Source organism: Delphinapterus leucas, chromosome 20 (assembly GCF_059928025.1).
Source record: "Delphinapterus leucas isolate spDelLeu-1000000601 "Yukka" chromosome 20, BTC_Dleu_Yukka2, whole genome shotgun sequence".
Lineage (NCBI taxonomy): Eukaryota > Metazoa > Chordata > Mammalia > Artiodactyla > Monodontidae > Delphinapterus > Delphinapterus leucas.
In genome coordinates, this window is record NC_143148.1 from 25,015,392 (window position 1) to 25,030,261 (window position 14,870).

The 14,870-nt window shown below is 37.3% G+C and overlaps 1 protein-coding gene across 9 annotated transcripts in view; it reads left to right on the forward strand.

The window, feature by feature from the left end:
* PHKB (phosphorylase kinase regulatory subunit beta) overlaps positions 1–14,870 on the forward strand; it is a 208,101-nt gene that overhangs the window by 104,770 nt on the left and 88,461 nt on the right. For all 9 annotated transcript variants that reach the window (XM_022555124.3, XM_089902984.1, XM_022555122.3 and 6 more), the window contains 2 exons: positions 7,746–7,904; positions 14,173–14,267. In XM_022555124.3, coding sequence (XP_022410832.2) covers positions 7,746–7,904; positions 14,173–14,267 — 254 coding nt within the window. The remainder of the gene's footprint in view (positions 1–7,745; positions 7,905–14,172; positions 14,268–14,870) is intronic.

The following is a 14,870-nucleotide window of genomic DNA, read 5'->3' on the forward strand; positions in this document are numbered from 1 at the left end:
TATGTTTTCCTCTAAGAGTTTTCCTCTAAGTGTCTTGCCTTACATTTAGGTCTTTGATCCATTTTGAGCTTATTTTTGTGTATGGTGTTAGGGAGTGTTCTAATTTCATTCTTTTACATGTAGCTGTCCAGTTTTCCCAGCATCACTCATTGAAGAGGCTGTCTTTTCTCCCTTGTATATTCTTGCCTCCTTTATCAAAGATAAGGTGACCATATGTGCGTGGGTTTATCTCTGGACTTTCTTTTCTGTTCCGTTGATCTATATTTCCGTTTTTGTGCCAGTACCATGCTGTCTTGATTACTGTAGCTTTGTAGTATAGTCTGAAGTCAGGCAGCCTGATTCCTCCAGCTCCGTTTTTCTTTCTCAAGATTGCTATGGCTATTTGGGGTATTTTGTGTTTCCATACAAATTGTGAAATTTTATGTTCTAGTTCTGTGAAAAATGCCATTGGTAGTTTGATAGGGATTGCATTGAATCTGCAGATTGCTTTGGGTAGTATAGTCATTTTCACAGTGTTGATTCTTCCAGTCCAAGAACATGGTATATCTCTCCATCTATTTGTATCATCTTTAATTTCTTTCATCAGTGTCTTCTAGTTTTCTGCATACAGGTGTTTTGTCTCCTTAGGTAGGTTTATACCTAGGTGTTTTATTCTTTTAGTTGTGGCGGTAAATGGGAATGTTTCCTTAGTTTCTCTTTCAGATTTTTCATCATTAGTGTATAGGAGTGCAAGAGATTTCTGTGCATTAATTTTGTATCCTGCTACTTTACCAAATTCATTGATTAGCTCTAGTAGTTTTCTGGTAGCATCTTTAGGATTCTTTATGTATAGTATCGTGTCATCTGCAAACAGTGACAGCTTTACTTCTTCTTTTCTGATTTGGATTCCTTTTATTTCTTTTTCTTCTCTGGAAGTTTTGCTGTGGCTAAAACTTTAAAAACTATTTTGAATAATAGTGGTGAGAGTGGGCAACCTTGTCTTGTTCCTGATCTTAGAGGCAATGGTTTCAGTTTTTCACCACTGAGAACGATGCAGGCTGTATGTTTGTCATATATGGCCTTTATTATGTTGAGGTAGGTTCCCTCTGTGCCCACTTTCTGGAGGGTTTTTCTCATAAATGGGTGTTGAATTTTGTCGAAAGCTTTTTCTGCATCTATTGAGATGATCATATGGTTTTTCTCCTTCAATTTGTTAATATGGTTTATCACATTGATAGATTTGCGTATATTGAAGAATCCTTGCATTCCTGGAATAAACCCCACTTGATCATGGTGTATGATCCTTTTAATGTGCTGTTGGATTCTGTTTGCTAGTATTTTGTTGAGGATTTTTGCATCTATGTTCATCAGTGATATTGGCCTGTAGTTTTCTTTTTTTGTGACAGCTTTGTCTCGCTTTGGTATCAGGGTGATGGTGGCCTTGTAGAATGAATTTCAGAGTACCCTCCCTCTGCTATATTTTGGAAGAGTTTGAGAAGGAAAGGTGTTAGCTCTTTTCTAAATATTTGATAGAATTCGCCTGTGAAGCCGTCTGGTCCTGGGCTTTTGTTTGTTGGAAGATTTTTAATCACAGTCTCACTTTCAGTGATTGTGATTGGTCTGTTTATATTTTCTATTTCTTCCTGGTTCAGCCTTGGAAGGTTGTGCTTTTCTAAGAATTTGTCCATTTCTTCCAAGTTGTCCATTTTATTGGCATATAGTTGGTTATAGTTATCTCTCATGATCCTTTGTTATTCTGCAGTGTCTGATGTTACTTCTCCTTTTTCATTTCTAATTCTGTTGATTTGAGTCTTCTCCCTTTTTTTCTTGATGAGTCTAGCTAATGGTTTATCAATTTTGTTTATCGTCTCAAAGAACCAGCTTTTAGTTTTATTGATCTTTGCTATCGTTCCTTCATTTGTTTTGCATTTATTTCTGATCTGATCTTTATGATTTCTTTCTTTCTGCTAATTTTGGGGTTTGGGGTTCTTCTTTCTCTAATTTCTTTGGTGTAAGCTTAGGTTGCTTATTTGAGATGTTTCTTGTTTCTTGAGGTAGGATTGTATTTCTATAAACTTCCGTCTTAGAATTGCTTTTGCTGCTTCCCATGTGTTTTGGGTCATAGTGTTTTAATTGTCATTTGTTTATAAGGTATTTTTTGATTTCCTCTTTGATTTCTTCAGTGATCTCTTGGTTACTTAGTAGCGTATTGTTTAGTCTCCATGTGCTATTTTTTTTTACAGATTTTTTTCCTTTAATTGTTATCTAGTCTCATAACATTGTGGTTGGAAAAGATTGCTGATATGATTTCAATTTTTTAACATTTACCAAGGCTTGATTTGTGACCCAAGATATAATCTATCCTGGAGAATGTTCCATGAGCACTTGAGAAGAAAGTGTATTCTGTTGTTTTGGGACGGAATGTCCTATAAATATCTATTAATTCCATCTTGCTTAATGTATCATTTAAAGCTTGTGTTTCCTTATTTATTTGCATTTTGGATGATCTGTCCATTGGTGAAAGTGGGGTGTTAAAGTCCCCTACAATGATTGTGTTATTGTCTATTTCCCCTTTTATGGCTGTTAGCATTTGCCTTATGTATTGAGGTGCTCCTGTGTTGGGTGCCTAAATATTTACAATTGCTATATCTTATTCTTGGATGGATCCCTTGATCATTATGTAGTGTCCTTCTTTGTCTCTTGTAGCATTCTTTATTTTAAAGTCTATTTTGTCTGATATGAGAATTGCTACTCCAGCTTTCTTTTGGTTTCCATTTGCATGGAGTATCTTTTTCCATCCCCTCACTTTCAGTCTGTATGTGTCCCTAGGTCTGAAGTGGGTCTCTTATAGACAGCATATATACGGGTCTTGTTTTTGTATCCTTTTAGGCAGTCTGTGTCTTTTGGTTGGAGCATTTAATCCATTTACATTTAAGGTAATTATCGATATGTATGTTCCTATTCCCATTTTCTTAATTCTTTGGGGTTTGTTACTGTAGGTCTTTTCCTTCTCTTGTGTTTCCTACCTAGAGAAGTTCCTTTAGCCTTTGTTGTAAAGCTGGTTAGGTGGTGCTGAATTCTCTTGCTTGTCTGTGAAGGTTTTAGTTTCTCCATCGAATCTGAATGACATCCTTGTTGGGTAGAATAATCTTGGTTGTAGGTTTTTCCCTTTCATCACTTTAAGTATGTCCTGCCTCTCGTTTCTGGCTTGCAGTGTTTCTGCTGAAAGATCAGCTGTTAACCTTATGTGGATTCCCTTGTATGTTATTTGTTGCTTTTCCCTTGCTGCTTTTAATATTTTTTCTTTGTAGTTAATTTTTGATAGTTTGATTAATATGTCTTGGTGTGTTTCTCCTTGGATTTATCCTGTATGGGACTCTCTGTGCTTCCTGTACTTGATTGACTATTTCCTTTCCCATATTAGGGAAGTTTTCAACTATAATCTTTCAAATATTTTCTCAGTCCCTTTCTTTTTCTCTTCTTTTTCTGGGACCCTTATAATTTGAATGTTGGTGTATTTAATGTTGTCCCAGAGGTCTCTCAGACTGTCCTCAATTCTTCTCATTGCTTTTTCTTTATTCTGCTCTGCAGTAGTTATTTCCACTGTTTTATCTTCCCAGGTCTCTTATCTATTCTTCTGCCTCAGTTTTTCTGCTATGGATTCCTTCTAGAGAATTTTTAATTTCATTTATTGTGCTGTTCATCATTGTTTATTTGCTCTTTAGTTCTTGTAGGTCCTTGTTAAACGTTTCTTGTATTTTCTCCATTCTATTTCCAAGATTTTGGATCATCTTTACTATCATTACTCTGAATTCTTTTTCAGGTAGACTGCCTATTTCCTCTTCATTTGTTTGGTCTGGTGGTTTTTTGCCTTGCTCCTTTATCTGCTGCATATTTCTCTGTCTTCTTATTTTGTTTAACTTACTGTGTTTGGGGTCTGCTTTTTGCAGGCTGCCGGTTTTTAGTTCCCTTTGTTTTTGGTGTCTGCCCCCAGTGGGTAAGGTTGGTTCAGGGGCTTGTGTAGGCTTCCTGGTGAAGGGGACTGGTTCTTGTGTTCTGGTGGGTGGGGCTGGACCTTGTGTTTCTGGTGGGCAGGGCCACATTCGGTGGTGTGTTTTGGGGTGTCTGTGAACTTAGTATGGTTTTAGGCAGCCTCTCTGCTAGTGGGTGGTGTTATGTTCCTGTCTTGCTAGTTTGGTATGGGGTGTCCAGCACTGGAGCTTGCTGGCTGTTAGTTGAGCTGGGTCTTAGCATTTAAGATGGTGATCTCTGGGAGACCTCTTACCGATTGATATTACATGGGGTCAGGCGGTCTCTGGTGGTCCAATGTCCTGAACTCAGTTCTCCCACCTCAGAGGCTCAGGCCTGACACCAGGCCGGAGCACCAAGATCCTGTCAGCCACACGGCTCAGAAGAAGACGAGAAAAAGGAAAGAAAATTAAAATAAATAAAAATTTAAAAATTTAAAAATAAAATATTTTTCAGTAATTAAAAAAAAAAAAGGAAGAGAGTGACCAAACCAATAAACAAATCCACCCATGATATGAAGCACTAAAAACTATACTGAGGTAAACATAAAAATCAGAAACAAGTCAGCTGCAGACAGCAAACCCTAATTGTACAGTTGCTCCCAAAGTGTACCACCTGAATTTTGGGATGATTCGTTGTCTATTCAGGTATTGCACAGATGCAGGGTTCATCAAGTTGACTGTGGACATTTAATCCGCTGCTCCTGAAGCTGTAAGGAGAGATTTCCCTTTCTCTTCTTTGTTCGCACAGCTCCTGGGGTTCAGCTTTGGTTTTGGTCCCGCCTCTGCATGTGCGTTGCCTGAGGGCATCTCTTCTCCTCCGAGACAGGAGGGGGTTAAAGGAGCAGCTGATTAGGGGGCTCTGGTTCACTTAGGCTGAGGAGAGGGAGGGGTATGGAATGTGGGGGGAGCCTGTGGTGGCAGAGGCCAGCAGGATGTTGCAACAGCCTGGGGTGCGCCATGTGTTCGCCCGGGGATGTTGTCCCTGGATCATGGGACCCTGGCAGTGGCAGGCAGCACAGGCTCCTGGTGGGGGGAGGTGTGGATAGTGACCTGTGCTTGCACACAGGCTTCTTGGTGGCTGCAGTAGCAGTGTTAGCTTTTCATGCCCATCTCTGGTGTCTGCGCTGATAGTCACGGCTTGCACCCCTCTCTGAAGCTTGTTTAGGTGGTGCTCTGAATTCTCTCTCCTCACGCACCCTTAGGCAGTTCCAGACTTTTTCCCAGACTCCTTCTCGTCTAGCTGTGGTGCACTAGCCCCCTCAGGCTGTGTTCACACAGCCAACCCCAGTCCTTTCTCTGGTATCTGAGCTCTGAAGCCAGAGCCTTAGCTCCCAACCCCCACCCTCCCCAGGGGGGTGAGCACACAAGCTTCTCAGGTTGGTTAGTGCTGGTCGGCACCTATCCTCTGTGCGGGAATCTCTCTGCTTTGCCCTCTGCACCCCTGTTGCTGCACTCTTCTCCGTGGCTCTGAAGCTTCCCCACCCCTGAAGGGGCTTCCTAGTGTGTGGAAACTTCCTCCTTCACAGCTCCCTCCCTGAGGTGCAGGTTCCATCCCTATTCTTTTGTCTCTGTTTTTTCTTTTTTCTTTTGCCCTACCCAGGTACATGGGGAGTTTCTTGTCTTTGTGGAAGTCTGAGGTCTTCTGCCAGCGTTCAATAGGTGTTCTGTAGGAGTTGTTCCACATGTAGATGTATTTTTGATGTATTTGTGAGGAGGAAGGTGATCTCCATGTCTTAGTCCTGCGCCATCTTGAAGCACCCCCAGGAATGCTTTTTCAAGAAATTCTTTCTACCAGCATTCCCTTAATGTTCCTTTGAAATGTATAAATAATTCCTTTCTAAACAGAACAATTTATATTGAAATGAAAAAATGAACGGGGCTGCAAACAAATTAGAATAATCTCTTAATTTGTTATAATAAACTTATTTTTATGAAAGGAGTTCATTAGGCAAGGTGATAGAGAGGGAGATGAATTTTAAGTGTTCATGGCTATAGCTACTACACTGTAGTTTGCCAGGTGGGCAGAGGTTCTTCATCTATTACCTACTGTAATACTCCTTCACTGGATGTAATGTGACAATAATATAAAATGACTAATTTTTATCCATGTCACCAGAAATGTTTTGTTCAGGTGAGTGCTGCCCCCTTCAGAGGGCCACTTAGGGAGGCTCTGCCTTAGCCTAAGGGTACTACCATTGCCAAGAATATTTTGACCTCCTCTTTGGAGATGTTTTCAGGGCTTTTTTCACATTAATTTGAATGTCTGCCATGGTTCTAAAATGTCATCCTTTGAGGATGGGTTTAATATTTTAGAAATGGTCAAAAGGTCCAGACTTATAAATAATATATTGGTTTCAGTTAAACACCAGCAAGGGCCATAAAGGAACATAACTGAGTTTTTTCGTATGATGAGAAAACTAATTCTTGAAAGAATTCCAGAGGAGAAGTTCCAGATATCTTTGGTGTTTGGAAGTATTAGTAAAATAGTAAAATATTCTCATGAGTGAACAGCTTTGACGACCTATTTATCTGAAAGTTAAAAATTATGGTGTGTTAATTAAAAAAAAAAAAAGAGGGTGGTCTTACAGACATGATGCACAAACTGGCAATCGCAGCAGTGGGTCCTATTCCTGTCTCACACGAAGTTTATGATATTCTTTAGGATTTTCCACAGTATCTTAGAGTAAATACTTTATACTGTATGCTTACCCTTTAAAGTCTGTGTAATGTTAAAGTAGCAAAATGTTTATGGATAAATATTGAATTTCAAATAAATGTTAATGTTTAAAACCAGTTTTTTGTCTTTATGCTCCAAATAACCACTTGTCCAATGTGAGAAACAATTTAATGAATGTTGTAATGAATATATTTAAAATCCCTTGAATCACATCTTTTAGTATTCAGTGATAGATCATTGATGCATTGAGGTGGTAGTCTGTGTTTCACACTTTGGGCTTCTTTACGTTGAAAGAGTGATGTTCAGACTATTATCTGTGTATCATAGACCTTTTCACTGGTTTTAGACACAAATATCACTATTTATTGATGCGTGAAGAAAGAAGCAAATTTTAGGGAAATCTGTGTAGTATTATTAGAAAAATTAAGTTCAGTGTGGGATGATATTACAAAAAGTCTTCTGTAGCACTGTATTAGAATGTTGGTTTTTCTCCCTTTACATCATCCACAAAGATTCTAGTCTTAAAATAATTTTTAGTTTCTACCAAGAAATATTTTTAAATGAGTTGGTCACAGGGGGAAGATGGATTTTTTTTTTTCTCTTCAGTGATATTGAATAGTAGATAATGGCCTTAATGTTTAAAATGGGGATTTCTTTGCTCTAAGCAATCGCTCAGGGTTATAATTCTTCATTTAAGATTACACAGTATCTCATTTGTAAAGCTTCCACAGACTAATTCTATTAAAAATAGCTTCTTCTATGGCTCTACATATTTGCATACTATATATTTATTGATTCATTTAAAGGTGTTAAATATTGTTAAAAGAGATTATGTACACATTGTTGGCTAACATATAACATATCCTGTCAAATTAGTTTTAAAGTAAAGAAGCTTTTCCCACATTTTTCACTGGGAATTTCTGAAAAGAGTCAAATTTTCCTCTCCTATTGGACAACTTTCTCTCTTTCTGCTTTGTCATCATTGTAGTTTTTGAAGGGAAAATTTGAGGAGGATACTGATTTGTTATATTTTAAATATTTATTTTTAAACTCCATAGGTTATCCTGTCATACCAAAGTACTACTTTGTGCCAGCTGATTTTGTAGAATATGAAAAAAGAAACCCTGGTAGTCAGAAGCGATTTCCTAGCAACTGTGGCCGTGATGGAAAACTGTTTCTTTGGGGACAAGCCCTTTATGTCATTGCAAAACTCCTGGGTAAGTGAAGAAGATCGGGAACAGTTTTTTTTCTTATTATCAAGTCTTTAGAAATAAGTATGTCTTTGTTGATATTGACATTCTTTTTGGATTTGGGTGGTGTTTCATGCTGTTAAGAGGTCTTGGGGAAGTTTCTTAGCATGGAAAAGTACATTAATATGTCTATTGCACTGAATGATGATGGATGTTTCTGGGAAGAAAGTCAAATAGGTGTGGGTACCACTATGATCATTTTGGGCTGCATTCAGCTTAGTAGATAGGGTGCTAGCAGAAGGCTATGGAAACTTTGAGTCTCTTTTATAAATGGAATACAGTTGTGATTTAGTATAACAATCATGCTTGGTCATACCTGTAGTAAACCACTTGCCAAAAGGAATCAGGTGTCTCAAAGTTTTCTTCTTTCCAGTAAATACATGTTGGCAGTTTACTCAGTGAGGTGGAGGCATAATGGAGCCACTATTCATAATTCTTTGAAGAATTGTTTTTCAGCTTCTCCTAAAACTTCAGCTGAAGTATCTTTGGATACGTTGAAATGAAAGTTAATTTAATGCACACAAAAAAGCATTATGCATCTTGCTGTACCATTCCTTGCTAAATTTTTTAATATTATTAGCATTTCTGTCAAAAAGGTTATCATAATAGTCAGAATTCTTTTATGACAAACAGATTATGAAACAAGCTGACTGTAAATACTGGACCTGCACTAAAAGAACTGCTTACTGTGTGAAATACTGTTATTGTCTTTGTTGTTCTTAGTATTACTGCATAAAAGCTAAATTTGTTTGTGCTGTAAGAATAATCATCTTTGGTTCCTTTTTACATTCCATTAGGGAAGAATATTTCAAAGTCCAGATTTCCAATTCAAGCTTTACACAAATGATATATATAAGAGCAGACAGAAGCTATTCAAAGAAGAGAAAATTAAGTTAATGCTGTCTTCAGTTTGCTCATTTCCTGACTATATTTTCTGTGTCTCCATATATACTTAATCCTAATTTAAGAACCTGTAGAAAATTTTTTTCTTTAAAGGGACAGCTCTTTGATAAGGAGTTGATATTATTTATGCAGGTTTTGCTTTAAGATTTTCCAAAAGAAAAAAATAACATACATAAGGTAGTTTTCTTAGAATCAAGCCAAGTTGGTAAGGTTATCTCTGGTTAGAATTTTATTTCCGTCTTATTAGCATGAATACAAAGAAGCCTTGTTGATGATCAGCTAAATAAAACATATTTTGGCAGAGGAGTGGTTAACCTATCTAAGGACAAGAATTTTAACATCAGAATCATAAGTTTCTGTATACTACACTTGGAAACAAATGAGCATGATGAAATTTTTCTGTGAGTCTGAGACTGAAAACTGGTACCTGGGATATGGGATTTGAGATCTAAACCTTCTTCATCCTGCTTTTTGCTGTATATACAGCTTGGGGTTGAATGCAGAATTGACCATATTCTATATAAGCAGATTGAGCTTTAAAAAACAAAGATTGAAAACAATATCAGTCAGTAACAAAACATTGGACCTTCCTTACTCCAAAATAAATGTATTGAATGTAGACAAATTTTGAGTGTAGATAGCATTTTCTTATGTTAAGACCAGAGTGAATAGAAATAATCCAGGTCATGCCTTCATCTCTGTTTTATGACCATTTTGAATACGAAAGAGCCTTCAAAGAAACAGTTTCTCTTTTGCCTGCTGCACTTCTAAAAAGGCAGTAGAGGACATGAGTAGGTGTATTGCAGACTACGAAACCACATACTTATCTCCTGCTAGAAAAAGAGATGCTGCATATTAATTAGCACTCTGACCTAGCTGTGTGTCATCTGGTTAACAACTCACTGGTTAAAATGAATAAGGTCTCAGAAGATTGAATCATTTAGTTGCTCTTGACTATTGTATAACTGTCCCCCCTGCCCCAAGAACCATCAAACTTCTATGGATGTTATTAAGATTCCACACACCACCTTTGCTAACAAAGTCTTATTTATTCGTTAAAGGAGCCTCAGTTGGATATCTGCTTAACAGCATTTTGTGGGCAGTTAATTGGAATTACATGAGCATAATAGAACAGTAAATCTTTAAAAATATTCTGTAATACATGGCTTTCACTAATTCAGTCCAGTTTTTAATTGGTGAAATTTAATATTCTGCTCTATGTATGCCTTAGTTAATAATTATACAACAAAACTATGTGACTTCTGTGTTAGAGCAAAAAGACTCAATATGCTGTTTCTTTTCCCAAGGCCTGAACTACCCATTGTGTTCTTAGAAAATAGTTAATTATTACAGTAATTTTTTTCTTTAGAAACTTTAGACTTTTAGAAAATCAGTGTTTGCTATAAAATAGGTAACTGAATCATAAACAAGGAACTACCACGTGAAAAGGGCTTCCATGCTTATAGTACAACAGCGGTTGAAGACATTGCCCTCATTCTGGTCAGTGCCCCATAAAAAATGCTCCATCTCAGAAATCTCTTTTAGAATTTAGTGTTAGGAAACACTGTCTTCCCTCACTGAACTAGTTTTCTTCCTTGAAACTGCAAATACATTATTTTTCTTGCAGAACAACTTTATTGAGGTAAAATTACATACATTTCACCTACTTAAAGTTTACAGTTCAATATTTTTTAGCATATTCACAGAGTTGTGCAACTATAACCACAATCAATTTTAGAATATTGTCATCAATCCCCCCCCCCAAAAAAGCCCTATACTCTTTAGCAGTCACTCCCCACGTACCCCTAATCACTTCATCCTTCCCCTTAGCGCTAGACAATCATTAATCTACTTTCTATTTCTATAGATTTACCTATTCTGGACATTTTATATACCTCAAATCATATAATGTATGGCCTTTATGACTCACTTAGCCTGTCTTCAAGTTTCATCCATGTATTAGCACTTTGTTCCCTTTTTTTTTTTTTTTGTCTGCACCGCGCAGCATTCGAAGTCTTAGTTCCCCTACCAGGATCGAACATGTGCCCTCTGCAGTGGAAGCGTGGAGTCCTAACCACTGGGAAGCCGGGGAATTCCTGCACTTCGTCCCTTTTTATGGCAAAATAACATTCCATTGTATGGTTATACCACTTTTGATTTATCCATTCATCAGGTGATGGACATTTGGGTTGTTTCCACTTTTTGGCTATTATGAATAATGCTGCTCTAAACTTTCATGAACAAGTTATCGTTTGACATATGTTTTCATTTCCCTTGGGTATATACCTAGGGGTAGAATTGCTGAGTCATATGGTAACTCTGTGTTTAACATTTGGAGCGCTTCTAGACTTTTTTCCAAAGTAGCTGTGCCATTTTACCTTCCAACCAGGAGTGCATGAGGGTTCTAATTTCTCTACATTCTCTCCAACCCTTATTCTTGTCTGTGTTTTGACATTAGCCATCCTAATGGGTATGAGGTGTTATCTCATTGTGGTTTTGATAAGCATTCCCCAAATGACTAATGTTGTTGAGCATCTTTTCATGTGCTTATTGGTATATCTTCTTTGGAGAAATGTCTATTCAGATACTGTGGCCATTTTTTTTTTTTTTTGCGGTACGCAGGCCTCTCACTGTTGTGGCCTCTCCCGTTGCGGAGCACAGGCTCCAGACGCGCAGGCTTAGCGGCCATGGCTCACGGGCCTAACCGCTCCGTGGCATGTGGGATCTTCCTGGACCAGGGCATGAACCCGTGTCCCCTGTATCGGCAGGCGAACTCTCAACCACTGCGCCACCAGGGAAGCCCTGTGGCCATTTTTAAATTGGGTTATTTGTCATTTTATTGTTAAGTTGCACGAGTTCTTTATATATTCAAGATAGAGGTCCCCTACAAGATATGTGATTTGCAAATATTTTCTCCCATTCTGTGGGCTGTCATTTTGCTTTCTTGATGGTGTCCTTTAAGACACAAAAGCTTATCGCTTTGGCAAAGTCCAATTTATCTCATTTTTTCCTTTGTTACTTATGTTTTGATGTAATTTTGTCTAATACGAAGTCACAAAGATTTACTCTTATATTTTCGTCTAACAGTTTTATATTTTTAACTATTACATTTAACTTTTTAAATCTGTTTTGCATTTAATTTTGTAGGTGGTGTGAAGAAGAGGTCCAGCTTCATTCTTTTGCCTTTGTATATTCACCTATCTCAGTACTTTGTGTGGGGGAAAAAACTATTCTTTTCCCTGTTGAATTGTTTTGGCACCCTTGTCAAAAATCAGTTGACCATAATGTAACAGTTTATTTCTGGACTGATCAGTGGATCAGTCTGTTCCACTGATCTCTGTCTTTATGCCAGCACCACGTTGTCTTAATTACTGTAGCTTCTTCCTTTCAATCTGGATGCCTTTTTTCTTGCCAAATTTCTCTGACTGGAACCTCCAGTACAATGTTGAATAGAAGTGGCAAGAGTAGACATCATTGTCTTGACTCCTCATCTTTGGAGCATAGCATTCCATCATTGAGTGTGACATTAGCCATGGGTTTTTCATAGATGCCCTTTTTCAGGATGAGGAAGTTCCTGTCTATCCCTAATTTGTTGACTGCCTTTTATCATGAAAGGATGCTGAATTTTGTCAAGTGTTTTCTGTGTCTACTGAGCTGGTCACGTAATTTTTATGTCCTTTGTTCAATTGATATGGTGTATTACAGTAACTGATTTGGGGAGGTTAAGCCATTCTTGCATTTGTGGGGTAAGTCCCTTTTGGTCATGGTATGTAATCATTTTTATATGTTACTGGATTTAGTTTGCTAGTATTTTTGTTGAGTAGTTTTGTGTCTATATTCAGAAAAGATTTTGATTTGTGATTTTCTTCCCTTGCGGTGTCTTTGATTTTGGTATTAAGGTAATACTGGACTGTTAGAATGAGTTGAGAAGTGTCCCTCTATTATTTTTTGGAAAATTTTTGTGAAAGATTGGTTTTAATTCTTCTTTAACTGTTTGGTAGAATTCATCAGTGAAGTCCCATGGTCCTGAACATTTTTTGTGTGGAAAGTTTCGGTCACTACTTGTTACGCATCTGTTCATATTTTTGTTCCTCTTTGAGTCAGTTTTGGTAATGTATGTATTTCTAGGAATTTTCCCATATCATCTAGGTTATCTAAATTGTTGGCATACATTTTTTCAGAGTATTCTCTTGTAATCCTTAAGGTTGCTAGTAATGTTCCTAGTTTCATTCCTGATTTAGTAATTTGAGTCTTCTTTCTTTATTTTTTGGTCAGGCTAGCTAAAGGTTTGTCAACTTTTGAGTTTTTCAAGAATCTACTTGGTTTCATTTATATTCTGTATTGTTTTTCTATACTCTATTTCATTAATTTCCACTCTTAATTTCCTTCCTCTTGCTTGCTTTTGATTTAGTTAGCTCTTTTTCATCTGCTTTCTTAATGTGGAATATAGATTATAGACTGGAGAATTTTCTGTTTATTTTTTAATTAATTAATTAATTAATTTATGGCTTCGTTGGGTCTTCGTTGCAGTGCGTGGGCTTCTCATTGCAGTGGCTTCTCTTGTTGCGGAGCGTGGGCTCTAGGCGCGCAGGCTTCAGTAGTTATGGCATGTGGGCTCAATAGTTGTGGTTCCCGGGCTCTAGAGCACAGGCTCAGTAGTTGTGGCGCATGGGCTTAGTTGCTCAGTGTCACATAGGATCTTCCCAGACTGGGGATCGAACCCATGTCCCCTGCATTGGCAGGCAGATTCTTAACCACTGTGCCACCAGGGAAGTCCCAAGAAGTTTCTGTTTTAATGTAAGCAATTACAATTATCAATTTCCCTCTGAGCATTGCTTTACCTAAATCCCCTAAGTTTTGGTATGTTGTGTCTTCTTTTTCAATCATCTCATCAGAAAGTACATTAGAAAGTATTTTCTAATTTCCCTTTTCATTTCTTTTCTGACCCATTGGTTATTTAGGAGTGTGTTGTTTAATTTTAGTATGTTTGTGAATTTCTAAAACTTCTTCCTGTTAATTGATTTCTATTGTGGTTGAAATCAATTTCAACTGATTCTATTTGAATAGAATTCTATTTGAATTCTATTTCTAAATTCTGGTATTTCATTCTGTTATGGTTGAAGTATATACTTTGTATGATTTAAATCCTTTTAAATTCACTGATGCTTATTTTATGGCCTAGCATATGAAAGATATTACATGTGCATTGAGAAGGATGTATATTCTGCTCTTGTTGGATGGAGTGTTCTATAAACATCTATTAGGTCCAGTTGGTTTACAGTGTTTTATAGATACATTTTTGATCATGTCATTTCCTTTTTTTTTTTTTCAGCTGATGAATTAATTAGTCCTAAAGACATTGATCCTGTTCAGCGTTATGTCCCACTACAGAATCAACGTAATGTGAGCATGAGGTTTTCCAATCAGGTAAAGAGATATATAAAGATATTTTATTTCATAACTTAGACTCATCCAGACATTTAACACTTAATTGAAGAAGAAATTTTATTCTGAATGGGTTTTTATTGTTCCTTCTGAGGGCAAAGCTTTTCTGTCTTCTGGTTAGTTAAGATTTACCTGTGGTAAAGGGCTATTTGTTAATGAGGAAGTATGAGTCAGATGTGTCCCACGAGATGTCTCACAGGTAAACATTTTCACCTTCACAGTGGTTGTGTTTAAGGTGTCAAATGTCTTTGAGAAGATGCAGTATGTATGGGTGGCATGGGGACAGATGAGATGGCTCTGTTACTGAAGGGAGTGGGGTTCCATGGCTCTGTTACTGAAGGGAGTGGGGTTCGCTTGATGTCTATCCAGTGCTACTTCTCTGTGACAGGACCGAGTGACAGACAGAGTTGTTCTTAGTACTTGGTAACATGTCAGGTGGATAAATAGTTAAAATTTTTTTTTTACATTTAGTACCTATGGATTCAGACTGTGTTGTGTCAACAAAATAAGTGTTTGCAGGATCAGCAAGATTGATGTTGACTTGAGCAAACCCTCATGTATTAAATGATACCAGTAATGAGTACT